The following is a 24,104-nucleotide window of genomic DNA, read 5'->3' as shown; positions in this document are numbered from 1 at the left end:
TTAAATGGCTGCACAGGTTTTTTCTAAGTCTTGCCTTGGTGCTCCATTCCTTACAACTAGATGACGTATAATACAGCCATCTGACCTTGACCCTTTTGTCTCTGTTTCTCCATTATTCCAGAACTCCATATTCTATGTGTGGTAGAAGGAGCACTCTCCCCTAGCAAGACGGCAACAGGCTCCCCCGCCTCTCACCCACAGTAAGACATGCCACCCTTTACCCCGTCCAGGTCCAGGTACTGGTTCTCACAAGCCACTAGAAAGTGTAAGAACGCCCTGTTCCCTACACACTTCAGCTTAACTGTTTTTGATTGAATTTTAGTGCATGCTAGTATTGGAGCCTCTAGGCCCGAGCCTAGGAGAGCCCAACACTGATTGAGATTTCTCCCCGTTCTGTTCCCCCATGTAGGGAGACCCGGTCTAGGCCCATGAAGAAGGCTTCCTTGCCGAAACGGCACGGGACAATCCATCTTGAGGGCAAGCTACCCCCATCCCGCATCATCATTTGATCTACATCCAGACGTTGACCAACGGCTAGGTCACTCCCCCAACTGCCAACTTTAAACACTTAATGCACCTTAAAAATATTAGGAAGGATGTACTAGTGACTATTCTTGAACTTGATCGTTACAGCTTGAACCTGTATGTTACTGTACTATTTGTTGGTTGCCCTCTGAAATATCTAACGTAAAGAAATGTTCTACATTGAGGCCAACCACAACTGTTTTCACTCCCCTGTAATTGATCTGCTTGTGTGTGTATATATTTATATGTCAATGCTCACTTGTTTGTGTTTTGATTATATTTGTGCTCTTTTTTCTATATAATATGAATACAAGTGAAATGCAGAACTTTTGTTTCCCTGTAAAAAGAATCCCTTACACAGGGGGAATATAAACAAAATGTGGAACTGAGTCTGCATCTTTAGACACTGGCTAAATAAAAAGCTAAGTGTACTCAACAAGTGTTTTTGCTCTTCTATCCTAAATGAAAGTAAGCTAATTATACAGTTCTTCGTATATTAAGCATGTAAAATGGTTAAATCTTTACAGAAAATGTGCATGTAAAGAGATTAAATGTATGTGGCATGACGCCACCTTCCCTGTTTCCACAGGCGACTCAGGGGTGACTGTCTCCGCTTCTGTGACGTGACCTGTTGGTCGCTGTTTATCAGGCCTCTTGTGTGCGTCTCAGCCCTGTCCAATCTCTGTACCACTGAGGCAGTTTGCCCCAGCACCCTTCAGTAGTATCTGCCTCCCTGTTTGCTTACCCTTAGTGCAGGGTAAAGTGTCCCAGCAGCTCACCGAGCCAGGGACCAGTGTTGCACAAGGGCATATTGGTGGCAACAACTCTGCGTGTACCATTGTCATGCTTGGCTTGTTTTTCCCCTTTCCGTTGCCACTGTTCGGTGTGTGGAATAGTTTACAAGTGGTCCGCGTGGGGGGCACAGCTTTGGAGTCCACCTTATTACAGCTGTAGGTGTGTTGGGCAGTACCCTTCTGTTTTGCACGTTCTTTCAGTTTTCGGTGCTCTGTGCCCTCCTACCCTGTGGTGCTGTGAGTCCCGGTGGTGCAGGGTCCCCCCTGACTGGTTCGTTGTTCGTTGTTTGTTGTGTCCCCAGGGGTGAAGTTTACTATATGGGGTGGATGATCCCTTATTCAAGCCTGCCGCAGTTCACAGGCCTCCTCACCCCTTGGCCGTTAGAGTCTAGCTGGTTGCTTCGGTCAGCCTGCGAGCTATTGTGGGCACTATTGATGGCAGGCAGCCATTTTGTTGTCGTAAGCGCTTAAAAATAAGGGGTACTCGCAGTGCTCCGTTGTTTCCACCTCTGCCGGGGTCCATCCTGCACGGAGCCTCAGGGCGTGGTGGTGGTGTCTAGGGCTAGCGTAGCTTCTGTCACACTGGTGCGCACCCTACTTCTTCACACAGCAGTCCAGGAGCACTCAGGTGCCCCCGCTTCTGCAAAATCCAGGGGGGAGAGGTATCCAATGAGCCAGCCGCTAGGCGTGCACTCATATGTGTTGTGTCACCCTAGTCAGCGTCTTGTTGCTTGTACAGACCACAATGGTTGATACCGTAGTGTGCCCCGGATTACAATATCAGACCTAGAGTAATTCACTTGGACTAGTATCAACTGCTAGCGGGCCTCTTACTAAGCCCTTCACAGGCTCCTCTTCATTGGTGGCACCAACCCCACACCGTTGTTTCAGCCGGCTGTGTTATAGCCTCTGCGCGCCCCCCGACCAGCAGTATCACTGCTTCCTGGATGCCGCACGTGTTATTCACGTTCTGTTTGGGCGCTCCCAGCCCACGCACGCCTCAGCGGTGCACAGGTCCCGAGCCCAGATGGGCCCTGCACATGTGGGGAGGCGGTGTCTTTGTGATGGGAGCTTTCTGGCTTTGGCCCTCGCTCCCCGTCTTCACCGACTGATCGCAGCTCCGTCCGTCACGTTTGCCGAGCAGGGGGGCCGTGATTCACTCTGGTTGCAGTTAGAGCCGGTGTTGTTGTCCCTGCGTTAGGATTATAGTGGGTGCGCTGTGCAGTTTGTGCAAGCTCCCTGTCCTCACCTTCGTGTCGCGGCTCCATCTGCCATCTTGCCAGGCATAGAGGGGCACCCGTTCATAGACCTCGCGTCAGGTGTTCCTGGGTTCGATTTTACTCGTGTCTGTTGCGGTTAGGGACTGGATCGCTTACTCTTTGTCAGGTAATCATGGGTTCCTTGTACAGTCTATCCGCGTATCCCGTCTCCCCTGTTGCAACGCAGCTCCGCCTGCCTTCTTGCCGGTCAGGGGGGCGCCAGTTTGGAAACCTCGTACGGGGATTCCGAGTTCCGATTTACTGCGGATTTGTTGAGGTTGGGCACAGGATCACTTTCACTTTAGGGCACTTATGCAATACCGCGTGTCTCGTCCTCACCGTTCTGTCGCAGCTCCGCCTGCCATCTTGCAGGGCAGGGGGCGTTTGTGTCAGAACCTCGCATTCAGTCCAGCAAGTTTAGTTTTTCTCCAGGATTGCTGCGAATGGAACCTGGTTAGCTTCTACTCTGCAAAAATAGCATCAGTTTGGTTTCATACCATTTTTGCCTGACTATTCAAGGATCTTGTGCAGGATCTAGACGGGAGCTCTGGGCTTGCACGTCCTCACTCCATGAGCTCTTGGCCACGCCCCCGCAAACCAAATAACCCTAACTAGAGTCACAAAGCAGGGATGCCCACTCACCCCTGCTATATGCAATTTTCCTAGAGCCATTGCTGATTAGAATTCATGACACACCAAGTAAAAGGCATAAAAATGGGAGGAGAGGAGCAAAAGACGATGGCCTTCGCAGATGACTTGCTCCTAGCCTTGTCGAACCCGGAACATTCCCTCCTGGAGCCCCTGAAGTAACTGGACCACTTTGGGTCAATCTCCGGCCTAAAAATTAGTGAACACAAATCAGAGATCCTGAATCTGATGGCAGATCCAGCAATAGTGGACAATTTGGCCGGAATAACCCAATTGAACAAAGCCAAGGACAGCATTGCATACCTGGGGATACGATTAACACCCTAGATAAAGTGGCTCTACAACGCCAACTATCCAATTCTTCGAGCGAAACTAAAGGCAGACATAGCATAATGGAACCCCCCCCAACCTCTCATGGTGGGGCAGACTGACGGCTACAAAAATGTCGGTCCTACGGAAACAGCTCTACTACTTCCAGACGCTCCCAATAAAAGTTTAAGGACATTCTTCAGGGCACTCAACAAAATGGTATCCACATTCGTATGGCAGCACAAAACGCCAAGAATAGCGCTGGCGACCCTAACCGTGCAAAAGAACAAAGGAGGACTCCCACTCCCCCACTTCTGTAGGTATTATGACGCAGCGCAACTGTCGGTCATAAAAGAATGGGTTGGGCAAACATCCCAACACACCTGGGCGCAACAGGACCAAGCGGTGGTGGGCGGCCCCCTATCAAACCTGTTATGGCTGCATAAAAGATAGACACCCGAATACGAAAATCAGCAAAGTGATGGGAGCGGGAATTGAAGCATGAGACATATGGTGGAACCCTAACAACATACCCATCACCTTTCACCCCAGTGTTTGGGAATCCGGAGTTCCAACCTGGAATGGAGCAGAAAGCCTATAGCAACTGGATACAGGCAGGGTGAAAAGTACGGGACATGTACAAAGGCCAAGACATCATGACATTTCAGGACTGTGCACAAGAGGTGGTGATAAAACCCACAAAAGAATTCCAATATACACAGCTAAGACACTGGCTACTAGCCCCCCCTCCCCGACCCCCAACAAAGATGCGGTAAATAGACAGTGGACCCTATTCGAAATGTACATGGCATCGGCCACAGGCTCCCACAAACTGATCTCTAACCTCTAAATGAGCAAGGAGAAGAAATCCATTGGAAATACATGAAGAGGTGGGAAAAGACACTAGGAGAGCCAATAACTCAGGACCAGTGGCGAGACTGACGCGCTCCATACAGCTAAGAGAAATGTGGCAGAAAGCCATCCTAAAATTGGCACTATTCCCCAGAGAAACTCCCCGCAGTGTTCCCTGCTAAGATCGTCAACTGCTGGCGAGGATGCTTGGCAATAGGAGACTGGCATCACATCTGGAGTAGCTGCCCAGCCATAACAAGCTTTTGGGAAGAGATAAAAAGGCAAGCAGGGAAAATGATACAAGGAGCCGATGGGCTGGGAGACAAGGTATGGCTGGCGGGCATGTAGGACCCGAAACAGAGGACATATACAAAAACCCAGCAAAGAGGGGTGATGCCACTGATCACAGCGGCATGGCTAACAATAGGCCAGCATTGGGAACAAAAGAATCCACCCACAATATTTGACTAACTCCTAAAAGTATGGAGATTCAAATCCATGCAGTGGATGACGTATAGATTACGGGGAATTCCAGAGGTTTTCGGAACAGACTCGGGCAATATCCTATCCTACCTGCAAAGCAACTGCATGCTGCAATGATGCCTGCACAATATCAGAATCATGGACATTCTATGACCTACCGCACATTACAAACTCAAGTATCCAAGACCTCCATCCAAGAGGGGAGGGGGTGAGAGTGTTGGGGGGGGGGGGGTGTTATAGTTATTCTATTGATGTGATGTCATGCAAAACCAATAAAAACATGTTTAAAAAAAAACAAATTCAATTAAAAACTGTTTTATTTTTAAAAGATGGCAGAATTGGCCCATTTGAATGACTTGCTGAGAAGATATCTGGAAAAACAGTGATCACTTGTCCTGAAAAGGGTGGTGGCTTCCAAGGTGTCTGTCACCTGCACCTGACAGCTGAAGGGAGGGCCGGAAGAGAGGAACTGAACAGCGTGACTCTGCTAGCTGGAGGCTTTGTGGTCCTGAGTTACTTTTGTGGAACGGAGCGCCAAGGCTTGTTTTGATGAATGGGGGCTCTGTCTCCCCCGCTGCAAAGACTGGGGCGAGAGAGTGGGGGATACTGTCCTGATTTAACACAAGTACCATTGGGTATGTGTGGAGGATCCCAGAGCTGGTGAGCATGGCAGAAGAGAGACTGTATGTCAAATGTGTACATGGTTTCTGGACAGGGAAAGCAAGAAGTGCTTGCTTGAGGCATTTCCCTGACCACAGAGTGTGAGGCAGAAGATGATATTGGACTTGGTGTGGCCAGCTACAGTGGATATCTCAGAATAATGTGGGTGGGCAGGGAAAATTTGGGGTGCTGGTAGCTGGGCGCACAAACAGTTCCAGGAAGACAGTGCAGCCTTTGGCACTGATCAGGCAGACTGGCAAATCCAGGAATTCCACCCAAGTTCATAAGAGGAACAAATACACTTCACTATCAAGTTCCCAGGTGTATTCCAATGTTCGAAGGAGATGGGTCTGAAGGGTCAGCGGAGGATCCATCGCTGATGCATAACCGTAAATATGAGCCAACACTAAGGCAGGTGATGCTGGTGATCAGAAAACCAGGCACTCTCTGGAGGTCAAGATTGGGAATGGCTATGTGACCCTCTTCCTCTGTGTGGCTTTTATGAAGATATCTGACAGGACCCTGGCAGCCCAATAGCAAATTTCTATCTCTATTGCCAAACCGGTCCAGATGTAAATTTCTTCTTCTAGTTTACAAATCTATCCACAGTAGGGCACCACTGTATTCATCCTTCTCTATACAAATCTACAAGCCGCCTTGTACTCTCTGCTCTGCCTCCTCCACTTTTGGCACCTCGCCCTCCATGTTCTTTCTCTCTTCTTCCTCCACTTGCATGGAGTTCTCTTCATCCGAGAAACAGTCCACAAAGATTTATTCAAAACCAAACTAAATGTCTACCTCCTTGCCTCTGAGTTACCCTCTTAACCTCTCTTCCATCTGCCTTCTAGCTAACATTTTTCCCTCGCTTCAAACCTGCCTCTGTCACTCACTTTTTCTGCCTCCACTCTAGCACTTCATCCATCATGGTCACATTCTTAACACAGCTGGCTTTACTGCCTACTTGCACCTAAACATTTCTAATGTTGGTTTCCTTAATCTATGTATGTCCACTGTGACTGATCCTGAAATGTTGTCACTTCTCCCTGAGGGGAGAGCTCCATCTCACGAGTCCAGGGTGGTGAGGATGCTACCTGATATTCCCCCTGCTGGTGGTAATCAGCAGGAGTATCTCATGGGAAAGGACCTCCCCTCTGCAGGCAGGGGAGACCATCCTGGGATAATGTGTTATACCCACCCTCCACCCATGCCCTATACACCCGTTCAGTCCTTAGACCCCTCTTCCAACACAGACTCCCATAGAGCGAATAGGCCCATGTACTTCTGTAACATCTTCGAGGTTAACCTAACCAAAGGTCCTGGGACTAACCAGATCATTGAGAGCCCTGAGGGTTTGCCTGACCCAAGTACTGGGACGAGGTGGCCCGTAGGAGGAATAAGAACTGACATGAGAGCCACCATTTCAGGTGTGGATGTTGCGCCAGGGTGGAGCCTGCAAAACAAAAATGAAACCAAAGAAGGACTTTTTGTCTTCAACCCACAATGAAGCCAGGAGTTTCGAATTGTGTCTAGAGAAGAACCAAGCAGAGTGACAGACAGCAGGCAAGCAGCCGTGCGAGTCCTGAGGAGGCCGAACAGCAAGTAACCTCCACATCAGTCCTGAAGAAAAGTCATGTGTCGAGGCTGTGAGAAGCAGGCCGCAGACTTGAGCCGCCAACAAACCAACGGAGAAGGAACACCAGTGCTGCCGTAACAACTCCCTATCCCAGGAAGAACCAGAGAGTTACCCGATCCCAGTGGCAGGTTCGGGGAAATTAGGGAGGCCCGGTAGAGACGTGTGGCAGCCGTCAAAGCAGTCCTGCATCAAGGGAACACTTCCTTGACCCAGTGGCCTAACGAAAACCACTGACCGCCAGTGAGGGGGTTGGAGACCCAAACCAAGGAGCGGGGCAGTTCCTCATATGAGTACTTGGCGAGAGAGTAAGCCAAGTCAGCTGCCCCGGAGAGTGTGAAAAACAGGGGTCTGGGATTCAAACCAGGAAGCAAGTTATCTTCCTCATGCTCATACTTGACAGGCGAGTGAACCAAATGGGCCAAACCAAGCAGAGAGAGAAGAGAGGGTCTGTAACCCGAAATCAGCAAGTCGCACAAGTCCTCTTTCTCGTTGCGGTACTTGGTAAATAGAGATACCAAGTGAGCCCAATCAAAGAAGAGAAAAGTCATGGTCAGGGGACCCTGTATTTGAAGCTACATGAGGTGTGGGCCAGGGGAAGGGGAGTCCTTGTCCCTTGTGGTAGTGAACTGTGAAACTAAAGTGACTGAGACAAGGGGAAGGGAATCCTTGCCCCTGGTTTTGTGGAACTGTCAAGATACTAGTAGAAATGAGTAATCCTCGTAGCACTGTCAAGGAGAACTTCTTCAACTTTATCTTTTGTGTTTTGACCTGGGGAACTGACCCATTCCCCAAGGAAGAAGTCAATATTTGAAAACTAACTTCTACCCCCTGTCCAGAAGAAGGGAGTCTTTCTTCTGGACCAAGAAGAACCATTTTATCTTTGTAGTTTAGTATTAAGTGTAATGGACAGAAGTAGGGTTTTTGAAACGGGACAGCGCACTACTGATTTACACTGACATTCTGACAGAGCCATTCGCCTTTTATTTGAGGCAGGGAAACCCCTCTTAGAGTTGAGAAAAGTTATGTTTTATTTTTGTTTTCTTAAATAATAAGTTTATAGCAACCTTCTGCACTTTTACACCACCCGGGTAATGTCCCCATGACTGTTCCATTTGCTCCCCTCCATGATCTGGTTCAGAATGTCACTCGAACCCACCCCATTGTAAGAAGCTCACTGCTTCCTGTCAATTTTGATTTTTTTTTCTCTATTGATGTTCATTTGTGATACAGAGCATTGTCCCTCCTTAAATATATAAATAAAAGTATATTACTCATACGTCCCATCCCGTTTCCTCCATACTGATGGGATACCTCGTCCTACTGAGCTTTTTTTGCATCACAATAAAAAACGTCCCCTTTAAATGAATGCATGCAGGGCATGCCGGGAGTGCCCGCCCATGCTGACTGCACCAATACGCCTCGTCCCTAGTCGTTTTACCCCTCAAAGGTACTGGATGCCATGCTCCTGCTGCAACTTATTTTTATTGCTACTTTCCATGATTGTTTTTCTTTAGCTGATTGCTAGCTAAGCGTCTGTTGCAGCAGAAAGTTCCGTTCATTGGGTGCCCATAGCCTCTGCCTGAGGTGTTTGGGCCCTCCCTCCAGCAGGATTCCTGTTCGGTCTGCGCATTACTAGGCTCCCGGGAATTGCGACGCTGCCTAAGTAGGTGGCAGGACCTCTTCGGAGACTCTCCACCATGGCAGATTAAGGACTTGTGGGCGCTCGGAAGGTCAGATCTTCGTGCCCCGTTCAGGTAAATTGTATTTGTTTTCAGGCCTCAGGTGACGCCTTTCCGGGGACCATTTTGGGCTGGAGGGGCCTGTTGGACCCTACTAAAGTTACCAGGGTTACTCCCAAGGCTGTATAGGCTAGTACCGAACCTCGAGTTAAGGGCTCTTAAAAGGCTATTACATTTTGGCTTCTCAGACAGCCTCCTGAGTCAGCGGGCGCTACCAGCGGTTAAGTCGCAGAGTATGCAGCAGTGCCTTCATACACCAGTCCGAGACTCCAGGAGTTCCTGATAACGGCAGGAGCCAGAGAGTCGCCTGAGACTTTTGTCTCAGGGTGCCACATTGGTGGACAGTAGCCCTTGTGTCTCTACCAAAAAGGGCCACGTGCTCTGCACTTGAGATGGCAGACTCCAAAAAATTGCTCCTTCTGGGTGGGAAAAATCTGGGACCAAGGACCGCACCTTCGGCGGCTACGGGCTGACAGCAGAAAAGGAGTGAGGCAATGGGATGATCCCCTGCATCTTTGTCCCTGGGCGAGCTGGCAGCCAGGGCCAACTCCAACAGAAATGCGTCGCTAATTGTCTTAGCGCCAACGGTCACACACAACTCATTTTGCACCGCGGACCGCATGGAATGCGGCACAGCAGAGCACGGCTTATCCAGCCTACCCAGCTCTGCCTTCCTTCTCATGGGATTATCTGCCACTGCAACCGTACTCGGTCCCTGCAGCACCACCCAATGGGATGCCTTTACCCCTCAAAGCCACCCACACTTGGATCCCTACAACCTCGTCTTCTGCGACGGCTGAGTAAGAAGCTAGTTTTTTTTATAGGTTTAAGACTATTATGAGATCAGGGACAATGGCGGAATATTTCAAAGGGCTGATAAGGGATCTCCTGCCTCAACCTATGTGTCTCACTCAAATTCAGGGTTGGTACCTTTCCAGTTGCGACCTTTACTCGAAGATGGCTGAATGGTAGCTCTGAGGTGTGCCTGGCTTGTCTTAAGGCTGCAGAGCCTCTTGCACACTTTTTGCATTTTTGCAAATGTTGCAAGGACCTGAGGAGGATGTATTTGATCCTATTATTTACGAAAAATCATGTAAGAGCTACCCTTGAAGCAGTTGCTTTATGCCGATTCAACTGAAATATTAAACTGTGTACTTTGCTGCTAAACATATCGTGCTTGGCTTTGCAGGAAATGTTTATCTGTTTCTATAATCACTTTCTCAGCATTTAATTTATTTGATCCTAAAAGGTGTCTGTATTATCCAATATTTTATTTTTGTAAAGTACTGGATTCATAGTGTGAGATTGGGGCAGAAATTTTTTACATGTTGTGTATGCTGATGGCAAATCTGCCGAATAAAGCATTTTGACAGACTGTGTCCCGCTTCTGCCCTGTCAGCAGCACTGCTCCCACAGTGGCTGCATCGGTCCCCTTTGGGCACAAAGGCTCAGGCTCTGCCACATCTCTATCGCTGGCTCTGCCGGTGATGCCCCCTCAGCCTGCATCAAACTTAGAGGCTCCAAAGACTCACTCCTCTGGCAGAGAAGCCTATGGAGCGAATCCAGCAAGTAGAAACGAGTTCTGATATCGACATGGAGGAGGTGGTCCCTTGCTCCGTCAAGGCCTTCAGTGAAAGAATATGCTTTACTGACTTTTGGGCGTGCCCCAGCCGGAAGAGTCCCAGCCAGTGTTTTTTCAGAGGTTTTGGTCCTCTGCTCCTTAAGCAGATCAAGGTTGTCGTTACAGAAAGAAGTCCTTATGGAGGCCTTGAAGTTTTGGGAGTAGCCTCACTCCTTCCAGCCGACAAACAATGTTTGAGGCCAGATTCCGGCCCCTTCCATTGGGAAAGCTGTCCCTAGCCTTGCAACCACAGCCCCAATAATGTGTGGTGGAGTCATCGTCTCTCACTAAAACTTCTGGTGCCACAGCGCCGCTTTATCAAGGAAAACAAAACTCTTTGAAGCTTATGGGAAGAAAGTGCACTCAAATGCATCTCTTCACCTAAGTCAAGCTGTTTAGTAAAACTTCTTAAGTCCACCTATGGTAGGACTGTTGAAGACTCTCCTTTTAGTGTACGATGCCCCAACTCTTAGTATAGGCACCACTCTGTTACACACAATATCTTACTTGCACTCAAATCCAGCTTAACCTGCCACAAACTCCTCTGCTTTCCTCTCCACCTTCTGCTCTCCAGCGCTTGGTCTCTGTCCTACACCTCTCTTTCTGACCTCATCCAAACACCTTGCACTCTCTTGTCTGAGAATGGGGTTTTTAAACCCCTCATTCCACTCTTCCTCCTGGTTCCAATTGGTTTCTCTGATCACCTGCTCTCTCTCGAACCAATCTTCCTCTGCGCTTTTCTCCAGAAGATGGGTTTCAGATACAAAGTGATTAAAGACCCTCTTAATCCCTTGCCCTGCATTGGTTCCGTGTCTTCGGTGCAACACCGCGTGGCACTAGTGTGTCGCTTATCTTTTCAGGTACAGGGATTCTTGTTTCTTTGAGAGTGCTCTGCATGTGTCGCTGGAGAATTGGGGGACCTAAGGTTGTTGTTTTCCGATTCTGTACTGGAATGTTCATGTCTGGGCACTGGAGGTTCTGTGATCCATACTTCTGAAAAAGATGAGGAAGACTTCTGGCCAGAAAAGACGCTGGCAAGTATGGCCAAAGGGTCAGTGGCAATGTTCCCTCTAATTTTTTTGGGTTGTGTGCACCAAAGAATTGTTGTGTGCCTGCTGTTTTTTAGTCATGTGCGCAACTGAGTTATGCACCGGTTGCGGTCGGCACCGGGGTCCCGCCAATGAGCAAGTGCTTAATGATCCACACTGTGCAAGCGAGAAATGGCTAATTTGCAGCACAACAAGCTCTACTTCCAAGGACATTTGGGTGCTCTATTTGCCTCCCAGAACTTTAACTCGTCTGAAATTGTGTGTTTTTAAATCTCTGAACATTAGCAAGATCTTTCTTTCTATGATGGATTAGTACAAGAAGGGAGTCTGGTTCTTCTAGTAGTGGAATGCAGATTCTGCCTCACAAATGACTCAATGTGCATGGGTGTGTTGGAGAATGGGACAGAGATAAATTAAGGCCACCGCATGGGCTACAACATAGTATGATGACGACTCAGTCGATATCATAAAGAGCGAGGGGGGCACGTTCATCTAAGCCAACAGACCTGCCCATCCTACGCAAAGACGATTTTCATTTTGCTTAGAGGCACTAGCTCAAATGGAGCACCTGCACAACATACTGCCTCCAGTTCCTTGCCAAAGTGGCAGCAGCGCCAGTTGTGTAATCGGGGTGGAGGTCTGGGATTGCCTATTACTTATACACAAGCCAAAACGCTTGGCTTTGCCAATGCTTGTTTAACAAGACTTCAGTGAAGGACCCATACATAATGCTTATAAATTGAGTGGCTGAGGGCAAATCTTGTTAAGACATTTTTATTACACCAGTAGCAGGGTTTACTACTCCAATTAACTCGTTAACTGTCAGAAGAATGCTTTGAATAAACACTGGCAGTGGCAGCAGACACTTCAAGTGCACAGTTTGATGGTAAGGCTTGATTAAAGTGAGCTCAAAGAGGTTGCATGGGGAGTATTTTGGGCAAGGATGGGGGGAGACACAGGAACTGGGTGGGAATGGCCAGGGAAGGATTAGCAGTAGTATTTGCAAATGTGCCACTTTATTCAGGGGCCTGCAACTTTCGGTTCTCCAGTTGTTTTGGACTACAACTCCCATGATGAGTTCTAGCCAGCAACTAGCATTGTCATATATGAGGGATCATGGGAGTGGGAGTCCAAAACCTCTGGTGATCCACAGGTTGCATACCCCTGCTTTAGACCCTGGGTTTCCTGTTTGTTGCGACTCGAGTTTTGTTTGCCTCTCAATTGGCTTTCTCAAATATTTAACCCTTCCAGGTTTACTGTGCTGACTATCCAGGTACCAATGTGTAGGAATTCATCATATCTTTATTGTTCTTCGTTCTCATACTAAAGTTGCTGTATTGATTTAGGAGAAATGTTGCTATGCATGGATGTGTTAGGAGGAGTATTTTGAGCAAAGCAATATCTGTTTTACAAACGTGCACAAGGGAGTACAGTGTTCAGCCCGGCCTCCCTCACCCTAACACACAATGGCCCTGTCTTTACTTTTTATGGAAATTCCATTCTGTGTATGGTAAAGGGTTTTGCAAATTTCACTTAACTCAGTGCCAGTCCCAAAAAATACTTTTCATATACACTCTACATCCCACTCTAGCACTCTTGTGGAAACAGGCTCTCCTAAACCCGGTTCCTCTGTTCTGCTAGCTCTTAATTAGAAAGTATTGATATTGTTGATGACCCAGATGACTCTGGATTTAGAGCCCATTCCTGACTTGAAGCCCCCACGCGCAGTGCTGGGACTGTAGCCACGTTCAGGGGACGAGGGAATGGGTGTGTCCAGCTATGGCCTCGCCCAGGCGCATGGTGTTCGAAGCAGACTGGTTTGGATTTTGCTGTATGAGCCCCGCCCCGAGCCACATTGATCTGGTTTATGCAGGAAGACTGCAACACTCGTCGACCATATAATGAATTCATATACAATGAGCATGGTAGGAGTGGAGAAGGGGCGTAGTGAGTTCCGAGCATGTGCGGCCGCTGGCCGGCTTGATGGCTAAAATGCTTGCCGTCTTGTAGAGGGAGAGAAAAATTAAATGGCATCCTTTTTCCCTTTGAAAGTTACTTCCCAAACTTATTTGCTTCTCCTTTTGATGAATTTCCCTTTTTCATGACCACACTCCTTTTATATTTCCACCCCTTTGCTTTCCCTCCACTTATCCTTTATGGCTTTCTTTGCACCTGAGAGCACCTAACCCCAATGCTGGATATCCGAGCTTTGGTTGGCGCTTTCTTGTTCCTGCTCATTGCTTCAGGCCTCTTCTCACATTCGCCCGGCGTCTTGTCATTCCTTCTCTTCTTTCTTTTGCTGGTTTATTCTGTGCCTCCCCCTGGTTGCCTGTCATTCTGTTTGTTTTCCGCTTCTCTTTCTCTCATCCCTGCCCCCTTCTCTCACTTTTTTTCATTGCTTCTTGTTATTGCTCCTCGTTCTTTCCATCCACATCTCTTCCTCGTTCTATTTTCATTTTCTTCTCCCCCATCCCTCTGTGTCCTTCGTTCCTTTTCCTTTCACCCTTCCATCTCTTCTCCACCGAGTCTGGCATTCCTTCTCTGCCCCTGTGCTTCCCCCTTCCTTTTTTATTTCTTCCTCTTTCGTTTGGTGCATTCTTTCTCTCTTGTGCCTCCTTTTATGTCCCACTCTTCTGTTCGATTTACGTGTTTCCTTCCCTCTTCTTACCACACTGTTTCCATCCTTTCATTTCCACCTTCTGCCGCCTCTCTTCCTTGCATTGCTTCTTCAGACCAGGCCCTGCCCCCTGTCACCATCTCGTAATGTTCACTGCCTCTCCGTCTTCCGTCACTGCCCCCCCTCCTGCCACCTCTGTGCCCTTCCATGCTTTCGTGACCTGCCACCTCTATGCCCTTCCATGCTTTTGTGGTCCTCACCTCCCTCTATCCCCATGATTCTCACTCCCCTTTCATCTTTTTCTTTCTGCCTTCATGCTTGTGTTCGTGCCTTTGTTCTTATGTTTCGGCCCTCCTTCCCTTGTCAACCAGAGCAGAGCATATTGCACAGCTGGCCATCAAAAGGACGACGCTCCCAGACAGTACCGACTGCTATGCCTCTTTGTCCTTCCGTTCCTTTTCCTTTCACTCTTCCATCTCTTCTCCACCTCAAGTCTAGCATTCCTTCTCTCCTCCTGCGCTTCCCCCTTTCTTTTTTAGTTCATCCTCGCTTTTGTTTGGTGTGTTCCTTCTCTCTTGTGCCTCTTTTTATTTCCCACTCTTCTGTTTAATTTCCATGTTTCCTTCCCTTTCTTTTCTCTTCTTATCACACACTGTTTCCATACTTTGATTTGACTGTCTTCCTTGCATTGCTTCTTCAGCACAGGCCCTGCCCCGCTGCCACCATCTCTAAATGTTCATTGCCTCTCCGTCTAACGTTTCTTCCGTTACTGCCCTCTTTGTGCCCTTCCATGCTTTCGTGGTTCTCCCTCTCTCACCCTCTCTCACCCTCTCACCCTCTCTCACCCTCTCTCACCCTCTCTCACCCTCTCTCACCCTCTCTCACCCTCTCTCACCCTCTCTCCCTCTCACCCTCTCTCCCTCTCACCCTCTCACCCTCTCTCCCTCTCTCTCCCCCCCCCCCTCATGATTCTCACTCCCCCTTTTATCTTTTTCATTCCGGCTTCATGTTTGTGTTCGGCCCTCCTTTCCCTTGTCACCCGGAGCAGAGTACCCACTGCAACTGTATACTGCGCAGCAGGCCATCAATAGAAGGTCGCTCCCAGACGGTACCTACTGACTCCCAAGCCAACCACCCAAGCCCAGCACCACACACTTGTTTCACGCTGCTATAGCTCCATACCTGTTAACTAAGAGCGGGTCCTTCTCACGCTGCCACTCGGTGAAAAATGCCAGCCCGTGGTGGTGGGCCTGGAGTCCAGCCACAGCACAGAGAGCTCCAACCAAGTGCCACGCCTTACACGAGGTCAGACCATCGGAGTGGGAGCAACCATGTGTGATTGGCTGTAGCAGCACTCCGCACGTGCAGCCAAGCGCTGTTACAGCCAATCCTATTCAAACCATATTGAAACTGGTTTGTGATTGGATGAATTATCTAGTCAATAATACTGTGATGATGAATAATAAAGAAGGGAATGCAGGGCAGGAAAATGAATGTGCGCACTGCGTGGTAAACAAAAGGATATGCGTGGCTCCAGAATCAAAGTTGCGCGGCCACACAGCCGTGCACCTTACAGGGAACATTGGTCAGTGGTACCAATACTCTTATATACCAGGCACTCTGGGGAGTCAGGGTCTACGGCCCCTCTCAACACTCGCAGCCTTTAGGATCGGATTGGCTCTGGCAAAGCCCTGGTTAGGCCACCTACCTCCGATTGAGAGGCGTCCCTGCTCCCCTCTGACAGGCATGACAGGGTCATGTCCCTGTCCCTGTCAAAATTGAACAGACATACATTGTGTCATTCCTTAAATATGTATTGGCATCAAATAATTACATATATTTTGAACTTGTTTTCATGAACAATGCCCTGCAGTGTTACTTTAAACATAGTTGTTCTTTGTTTTTTTAATTCAGTGCCTATGATATAGTGTAGGCACCACAGAATGTGTGTTCCGGGAGTTTATCAAAGCCTTTTCTTTGCTTTTTTTAAATATTTGTATTGTGTTTTTCAGGTCCCTTCCAAATCTTCAGATGGAACTTCAAAGAATCAAACAGATGGTAAGAACATGTCCATTATTTAAATTATCATCCTCCTCTTTGATAGGCGATCTCCAGAGCCAGCTGTCATCAGAAAGTATTTTCGACTCCTCACAGTGCCGTTGCGCGCCCCAAGCTGTACATGACAATATCTATGGATGCACTGCCCTGCCACTGATGCTTGGGCTCTACAGGTCGTTACTTAAGCAATATGCCCCGAGCAGCGGGGGCATTACCTGACTCGGTAAGGCCACCGCTGCGAGGGGCATATTGCTATTAGTACCCCGGCCCACAAGATCTGCGATACCGGGGTACTTAAAGCCTTTTTTCTGTCCCAAAGCCCTGCTGCGTTTCGGAAGAGAAAAAAAAATGACTGGGAAAATGGCTGCCGGGGAAGGGAAAACTGAGTCTGTTTTCCCTTTCCATGGCGGCCATCGGGAGCAGACGTGCTGGGAATACTTTTGTTCCCAGTGCATCCGCTCCAGAAAAAATAAAGAGAAGAAGGTAAGTGGGGTTGGAAGGGCGGAAAGGAGGAAGGGGGGAAAAAAATAAAATAAAACTTACCTGGGAACCCGGCGGGGGATGATGGAAGCCTCCAGCCGTGTGGTGGGTCGGAGCGGGGATGGCCCCGCTTCGAGCCTCCTCATTGGCTGAAGGGCTGCCACGCCCCCGCCGGGGTAAAGGTGTAGAATCCGATGGGATTCCCGGCCGGGTAATGCCCCGGCGAGGGCCAATCAGAATGGTTCTTTCATTCTGATTCTCCCTCGCCGGGTACTAATTAGGGTTTCAACCTCCCTTTTTTTCAACACTGTTAGGAAAGATGTTCTTTTTACACCTTCCCCTCCATAGATCCAAATGGAAGCCCATTCTTTTTTCTTGCTTTGAACGTTTTAGAGGTAATTAAAACTTTGTTTTACTTCCTTTGCCCATTTTGCTAATTTTTATGGGGAAACCGACTAGTCCCCAAACCTTTCAGTGCTGAGAGACTGTTATGAATTCTTGTATTTTTACAATTGCACTGATCACCTTACAGTGAAGTGCATTTAGGCTACTGTGTATCCTTATCACTTTTTCTATAATTGTTTTTTGGTTACTTTGGCAATGTGCCTAAAACAAGCGGGGGTGGCAGCTGTGCAATTTTTGTAAAAAAATGTTTTGCGATTAAAGGTGGCTAGCACCCTACAATGGCTGTGTCACAGGATTTTGGCTTTTTCTTTGTCCAGCTTGTCCAGTCTCGACTCTTGCTCAAGGATCTGTGTCTTGGGAGCTTTTGAAGGTGTTCCTGGACCACCCGGTGGACTGACCAGCTCTCTCCTGGGCATCCTCACTGCAGCCGTTGTTCTGAGCATACTTGCTTCTGCCCCTCCTGATTTCCAAGGGGTAACATTGGATGAAAAGCCCTTGTCCCCAACTTCCTCTGCTCATCGAACCTGGGCGAAGTATCTTTTTCTATGACTTAACTTGGGAATAGGCTAGCGTAGGGTACTTAGCTGATTTGGCATAAATACTGTTATTGCTTTAAAAAATATTATAAGCACCAGCATAGCCTGCTGTATCATTTCCAAAATACCTTACCTAAAGAAGTTGGAACTTGTGACTTTTTTGGGCACAAGCCCCAATATCCTCTTAGGGTTGGACTTCATGAGAGATGGGGAGACTGCGCTTATTCTAACCATTTCTACTTCTTTTCTTTGCATCCGAGTACTCGCCTGTTTAACACTGGTAACGAATTCATATGCATCTTAATTCTCCTAATTGGTGAATGTGTATCTATATTTCTGATGCTTGTGAATCTGCTTAGAATCACATGCTGTGCTTATAGTCCGACATCTAGTGGTAATCGCAGAGTATTCCATCTTGTCTTTCGAGGATCGAAAGGGGACGTCGACATGGGCGTGCTTGTAACACTATCCCTAACATGACATTTAGTGTACCCAAAATCCATCACGCGTCGAGGTACCTCAGATTGTTTTGTTCTGCCCAGCTAGCTGGTGGCCCTATGCGTAGCTCGTACATTGCAAAATATAACTTCTTTGTCCTTGACCGTTGGTCGTTTAGTCTTCGACCCTCCTTCATCGACGACTACTTCATCCTACGCCGAAGTCGACTACGGATTTTGGCGGCTGGTGCTTCGGTTGAGGCTATAATATAGGGAGAATGGGGCCCGGTGTTCTGATTCTTTGTAGAATGCATTTCCTTTCCCCCCCTCTTTTCCCTTGTGGTCTTGCTGTCGCTTTTCACCTCAGCTATGGAGAGGACTCCTTTTAAGTTTTGCCCATCCTGTAACGGCAAATACCTATGGATGGACACTGACCGAAGGTGTAACAAGTGTCTGTCTCTTGATCACGACGAGCAGTCCGGCAAGTCTTGCCAACTTTACCGTCCAAAGACGTTAAAAGATCGACGGACTAAGCTGTGGGCGGCCTACGCTAAGCAGGCCAAATGTAGCACCCCAGTCGGCGCAGGCGCCTTGAGTGACGAGGATACAAGCAACAGCCATGGCTCCGATGTGGAAGCCATCGAACACCCTCATTTCCCCCCCATGCAGAACCTTAAGGATCCCAAGTGCCTGTCGCCGACAGGCAGGCCGCAAACACTGCTATGGGGAGACAGCATCCCGCCGACAGGGGCACACCTGCACCACAATCAGGAAAGCACACAACCCCACATCTCCCTCCACAGACTCGTCGAGGAAGCAGAAGATGCCAACAGGTTCGTCAAAAGTTCCGACGACGGCCACCGATCCACATGATCGGCTGCCCTCCCTGCAACTGTCCACATGGCATGCGTCTGGGCACTCAACCCATAATGGAGTCTCCACCAAACATCATAAGAGTGCTGACGTGCCTTTTAAGAGCACGTCAGCTCCAAGGTTTCGGCAGCACCAAAATCTTCGACACGCTTCCAAACATTGAGAGGAGTACTCAGAAGGCTCCCAGCCCCTATCTAAAACTATGGCTGAAAAATCTCAACCTCATAAGGACTCCTGTCCTCCAGAAGAGCCCTTCCCCCCCCTCAAGGCTCCCCTGGTTCATCCCTATGGACCAGAGTTAGATTGGAGGGATATATGGACAAACGTTACAAGTTTGTGGATTTCTCTGAGAAATGTATTACACTGAAAAGACCTAGGGAGTAGGATTCCTGCCCTACTCTTTCTAAAGTCCCAAAGATTTCAAGTCATTTTCCAAAGGAGGAGGTTTTTGAACTTTCTGAGCCTGAAGAAGTCTATGAAGACCCCTATAATCTGGGAGAAAATCCTTTTGAGGAGACACCAGACCAGTGCCCACACTGGGGTGATGAACAGCTGGTAGAGGAAGCACCATGGCTTGCCCTCACCACTACTCCAGATCCAGACACCCTTTGTCTAGACCCTCCCTCCTCTCCTGCTAGGAGACCAGCCTCACCCATTGATGACCAAATGGCCTTCAATGCTATTCTAAAGAAGGCTGACTTTCAAATTGTCACCCAAGAGGCAGAACAGGACACACACTTTGTGGAAGACATCTTAAAAGAGAACCCCCCCCACCCCCACAAGTCAGGCGATACCACTGCTTAATTCTATCAATAGGCGCATTGCACCCTCTTTGTTAACCCCATCTCAAACAAGAGCTGTCAATCCTAGAGTCGAAAAGCTTTTTCGCCCCTCCCCTACAGACCCGCTGTATATCCAGGCCCATGCCACTCCAGAACTCCCTTGTAGTAGTGACTACTACGAAGAGAGCCGCACTGCCCTTGTCTATGGCAGAGGCACCACCAGACAAGGACTGTAAAAAGTTAGACGCACCCGGCAAGTGCATCATTACGTCAGCAGCATATTCAATTTCAAATTGCCAGTAACACCAAGTTGCTGGCAAGTTATAGTAACGTACAATGGAACTTACTTCAGGAGGGCCTACAAGAAGTCCCGGAACCGGTACGATCACGCCTGCTGGCGGTTGTTTCGGAAGGGAGGCAGGTGATCCAAAATATCCTGAAGAATAGCTTGGTTGCCGCTGAAACAGCAGGACGGACCATGGCCCAAGCGACCCTTCTTAAAAGGCACGCATGGCTCAAGATTTCGGGCTTTAAGACCGAAACATAAGCTTCCTTCATAAACAAGCCAGTGGAGGACACTAATTTGTTTGGGAAGGCAGTAGACGATGCCTTAGAAACAGCGAAGAAGGAGCATGAGACTCTAAAGTCTCTAAACCAAATAACGGAACAACCCCATCAACAGCAAGGAGGTAGCTCTCACCGTTCCTTTTGTGGGCAATCCTTCCCACGTTCCCCCTATAACCAGTATGGAACGGGAATGCACATTGGTCTGCCGGACAAGAAGCAACTTCCACGGGTCAATATCAACAGAGGGGTCAGCGCAGAAGCAAAGGAAGAGATAGCAACTCCCCCCCGCCTCAGAGGCTCCCCGGCCTCTGCTCAAAAATGACTCCAGTCTGGGTCCCCTCCCATGCCTCCCCGGTCAGGGGACGAATAACATCTTTCCTTCATGCATGGGAGGGGGTCACTTCAGACCAGTGGGTGCTCAAGATCGTCTGCCATGGGTATCGTATCGCGTTCCACCGGCCACCTCGATACCGTCCACCAACATCAAGACGCCAACACCTGAAAATTCTGCTACACAAGGTGGCGATCCTTCAAGAAAAGGGCGCAATAGAGTATGTCCCCTTTCTACAGGTAAACAGGGGTATTTATTCAGTGTACTTCCTTGTACCCAAAAAGGATCTCACCATGCGCCCTGTGTTAGACGTGCGCCCAGCAAACAAGTTTGTCAAGCCACAAAAGTTCAGAATGACAACGTTACAGGAACTAATCCCTCTGCTAACACAGGGGGGGATTACATGGCAACATTAGACATGAAAGATGCATACTTTCATATTAAAATGCTGCCAGCGTATAGAAAATACCTAAGGTTCATGATAGAGGACAAGCACCGTCAGTTCAAGGTCCTTCCCTTCGTCATTGCTTCCGCCCCAAGAGTATTTACAAAGGTACTCGTGGTTGTAGCGGCTCACCTGCGCAGGCAGTCCATTCCAGTCTATCCTTACCTCGACGACTGGCTAATAACAGGAGATTCATACGGAACATGCCTATCAAATATCCAGACGACAGTAGACGACCTCTTTAGTCTGGGATTCTCAATCAACGAGAAGTCCAGGTTGGACCACAGCCAAGTCAAGTAATTTCTGGATGCTCTAATTCGGCCCGAAGACTGGCTTGTCTTCCCCTCCAATGAGAGCTTTCAAAACCTGCTGTTAGGCAAGATTGTATGCATTACCCTTTGGGTGCACTACAACAACCCTGATCTCCTGGCAATAGGAACCCAACCTTTGGTATAAGTATGTACTACACAGTTTGGTAGTGTTTTGAGCAGCCAGGCTTATCTCAACAGTGGTCAATGTGAGCTGTAGGGGAGTTGCACAGAGATTCACAGTCAAATACACTGTTACACACAAGGTTTCTTGATTAAACAATTATTAATTAATTTAACAGTCAGTTAGAGTAAGCCTTCTTCAGAAGGGGGCAATATAAAGCAACAAACAAATATACTTCAAAATACACACTCTTAGTTTTCTAAATCAGTAAATGCCCATTTGGAATGGCCCACATACACTACTTACACCCTCAGGTGACTTCAATAGTTAGGGTGCTGGGGACATTAATATATCACTGTTGCATTTAGAATATTATTGAGAGGAGTGTCAAAAGAGAAGAGGTTTCAGAATAAGACAAGTATTCACACAATTATTCTTAAGCGGGTAAGTACTTTCAAAATAACGCCCCAATGCAAAGTCAGTTAACCCCTTTTCCTGGAAGGACGACGCAACACATAAGCAGAGGAGAGTAGAGTCATTCAGGGAGTCAGGCCAGCCAATGTTAAGTTAGCAAAAGTCGAGGTGAATTGAAGCACTTCTTGCAGTTAAGTAAAAGTCTTGCACAATGTTTTAGAAGTCTTTGTAGAATAAGAAGAAATCAAAGTAGGGCCACAAGCTGATTAGGCTTGTGAGGTAAAGAAGCTGGTAGCAACTTTACAGATGGAACCAAGACAATTCTCCAACGAGGACAAGTGCGGTTGCACATCAAGAGGTAAGTTCTCTTAGACTGTACAGTAACTTTAGGTTGAGGAAAAGTGCAGCAAATGTATTCGGTTCCTGTGCAGCTCTGCATATCCTGGTGTTCCTGGGCCTCAGTCGTGGGGACAAGAGGGATGACTTCTGGGGACTCCTGCACTGCAATGGGGCAACCGGCAATCTTCAAACAAGTGGCACTTCAGTCTTTCAGCTCCTCCCATCTACCGCAAATAGCAACACAGTGGTTCCTGGCTGTCGAGATGGGCTTTCCGTGCATCTGGGGTCCAGCACTCTGTTGAGGTGGCTCAGACTTGGTCAGTCCTGCTTCCTGGGAGTCTGGAGGATCTTCCTGCAGCTCTTGGCCAGCTTAAAAGCAACGCACACAATCTGGTGCTCCTCTCCCTGGCTATTCGGTTCCAGCAGCAACTTCAGTGGAATTTCAACCAGCTCTGAGAGGATTTCCAGATGGCTTACTTTAGAGTTGATTGGTCCCACCAACTCAAGAGGAGAAGTCGTCCTTGCAGGGCTTCTCTCGTCGAAACAAAATTGGAGTTTCAGCACAGCAGCAGGGCTTCACCAGGCAAACCAACGGTCCAGGCGTTTGCAGCAGGCGTCCTCTGCAACTTCTTCTTCGGATTCCTTCGTCCAGTGGTCGACTCTGCCTTTCAAGTCAAAAAGCCTCACCTTTTTATGCAGGTTTCTCCCCTTCATTCCAGCCTAGCTATCAGTCACCCAGCAGGGTGGCTTTCCTTGCCGGACAGCCAGCTAGCCAATCACCTTGGAGTGCATTCCTGTCTCCTAGGAGACTAAGCACAGGGAGTTTCGGGCACCTCCCTTGCTTCCTGCCCCCGCCAGACACCCTGGAGCCAGAGGCGGGCTTCACTCATAAATCCTGCCAAAGGCAAAACGAACAAAGGGACCAAATCTGATTTGGCGTGCAGAGTAAATCTCAAGAAGGCCCTTTCCACAATGAAAAGGCTAAAAAAGAAGACCAGGGCCATTTTGACAAAGATGGCACCCTTGGGTGCTTTACTGCAGCTGCAAACGCAGACCGCGGTAAATGTACACCACGGTAGTTAAAATTAAACCACTGCCACCAGCCATTGATCGAGGAAAGGGTCACCTAAAAATGTTACATGAGAAACTAGACAAAGGGAATACTAAGTAACCCCTCCAGCGCCCTATTGTAAGATAGTTTGTGCTGGGTCTAAAAAGTTACAATGTAAGTAAAGTCAGTTTCCCTTTACTGCTCTTGGAAACATTAGTTCATCCAAGAGAAGGTATTTAAACCTTGGGAAATCTAAAATACTTCCTTGTGCCACTGCACTGAAGGTGCTGTGTGTCATAATGTAAAGCGATGATGCCTATGGAATTTGTCAGACCCCACAACCAAAAGAAACATAATTCAAAATCACATTCAAATACATGAGAGAGTGGGGAAAAGGGTCTCATTCTCTTCAGGTTAAAAATGAAAGTCCTCAAAATCCAGCAAAAAAAAGTTGCTGGGGGTCTCTAAAATAGAGAGGAATTAGCACATTTCTGAGAATTCTCCCCAACACATGCTGTTCCAGATCCCTCACTATGTAGCCAATCGCAAGCTAACCGTACACAAAGCCGGGCAACTGTTAGGGATGATGGCCTCCTGCATTTGTCGAGTCCCACACGCACGTTTGCGCATCCACCCCATGCAAGAGTGGCTCTCAAGCCAATGGTGTCAGGCCAGCAGACAATGGCACGATCTAGTGATTGTCTCAGCAGCCCTCATTCTCTCTCTGCTGTGGTGGTCAAAGGAAAACCTCTTGCAGGGGAAGAC

General features: G+C 48.3%; 1 protein-coding gene across 1 annotated transcript in view; it reads left to right on the top strand.

Moving 5' to 3' along the window:
* Positions 1-24,104, top strand: part of PIK3C2A (phosphatidylinositol-4-phosphate 3-kinase catalytic subunit type 2 alpha) — a 2,027,647-nt gene that overhangs the window by 627,857 nt on the left and 1,375,686 nt on the right. The window contains exon 10 of the mRNA XM_069623772.1: positions 16,202-16,247. Coding sequence (XP_069479873.1) covers positions 16,202-16,247 — 46 coding nt within the window. The remainder of the gene's footprint in view (positions 1-16,201; positions 16,248-24,104) is intronic.

This window comes from Ambystoma mexicanum, chromosome 11, assembly GCF_040938575.1.
Source record: "Ambystoma mexicanum isolate Mex_15411 chromosome 11, UKY_AmexF1_1, whole genome shotgun sequence".
In the NCBI taxonomy this organism is placed as follows: domain Eukaryota; kingdom Metazoa; phylum Chordata; class Amphibia; order Caudata; family Ambystomatidae; genus Ambystoma; species Ambystoma mexicanum.
The sequence above is the reverse complement of the archived record's forward strand: the minus strand, read 5'-3'. Positions and strand labels throughout refer to the sequence as shown.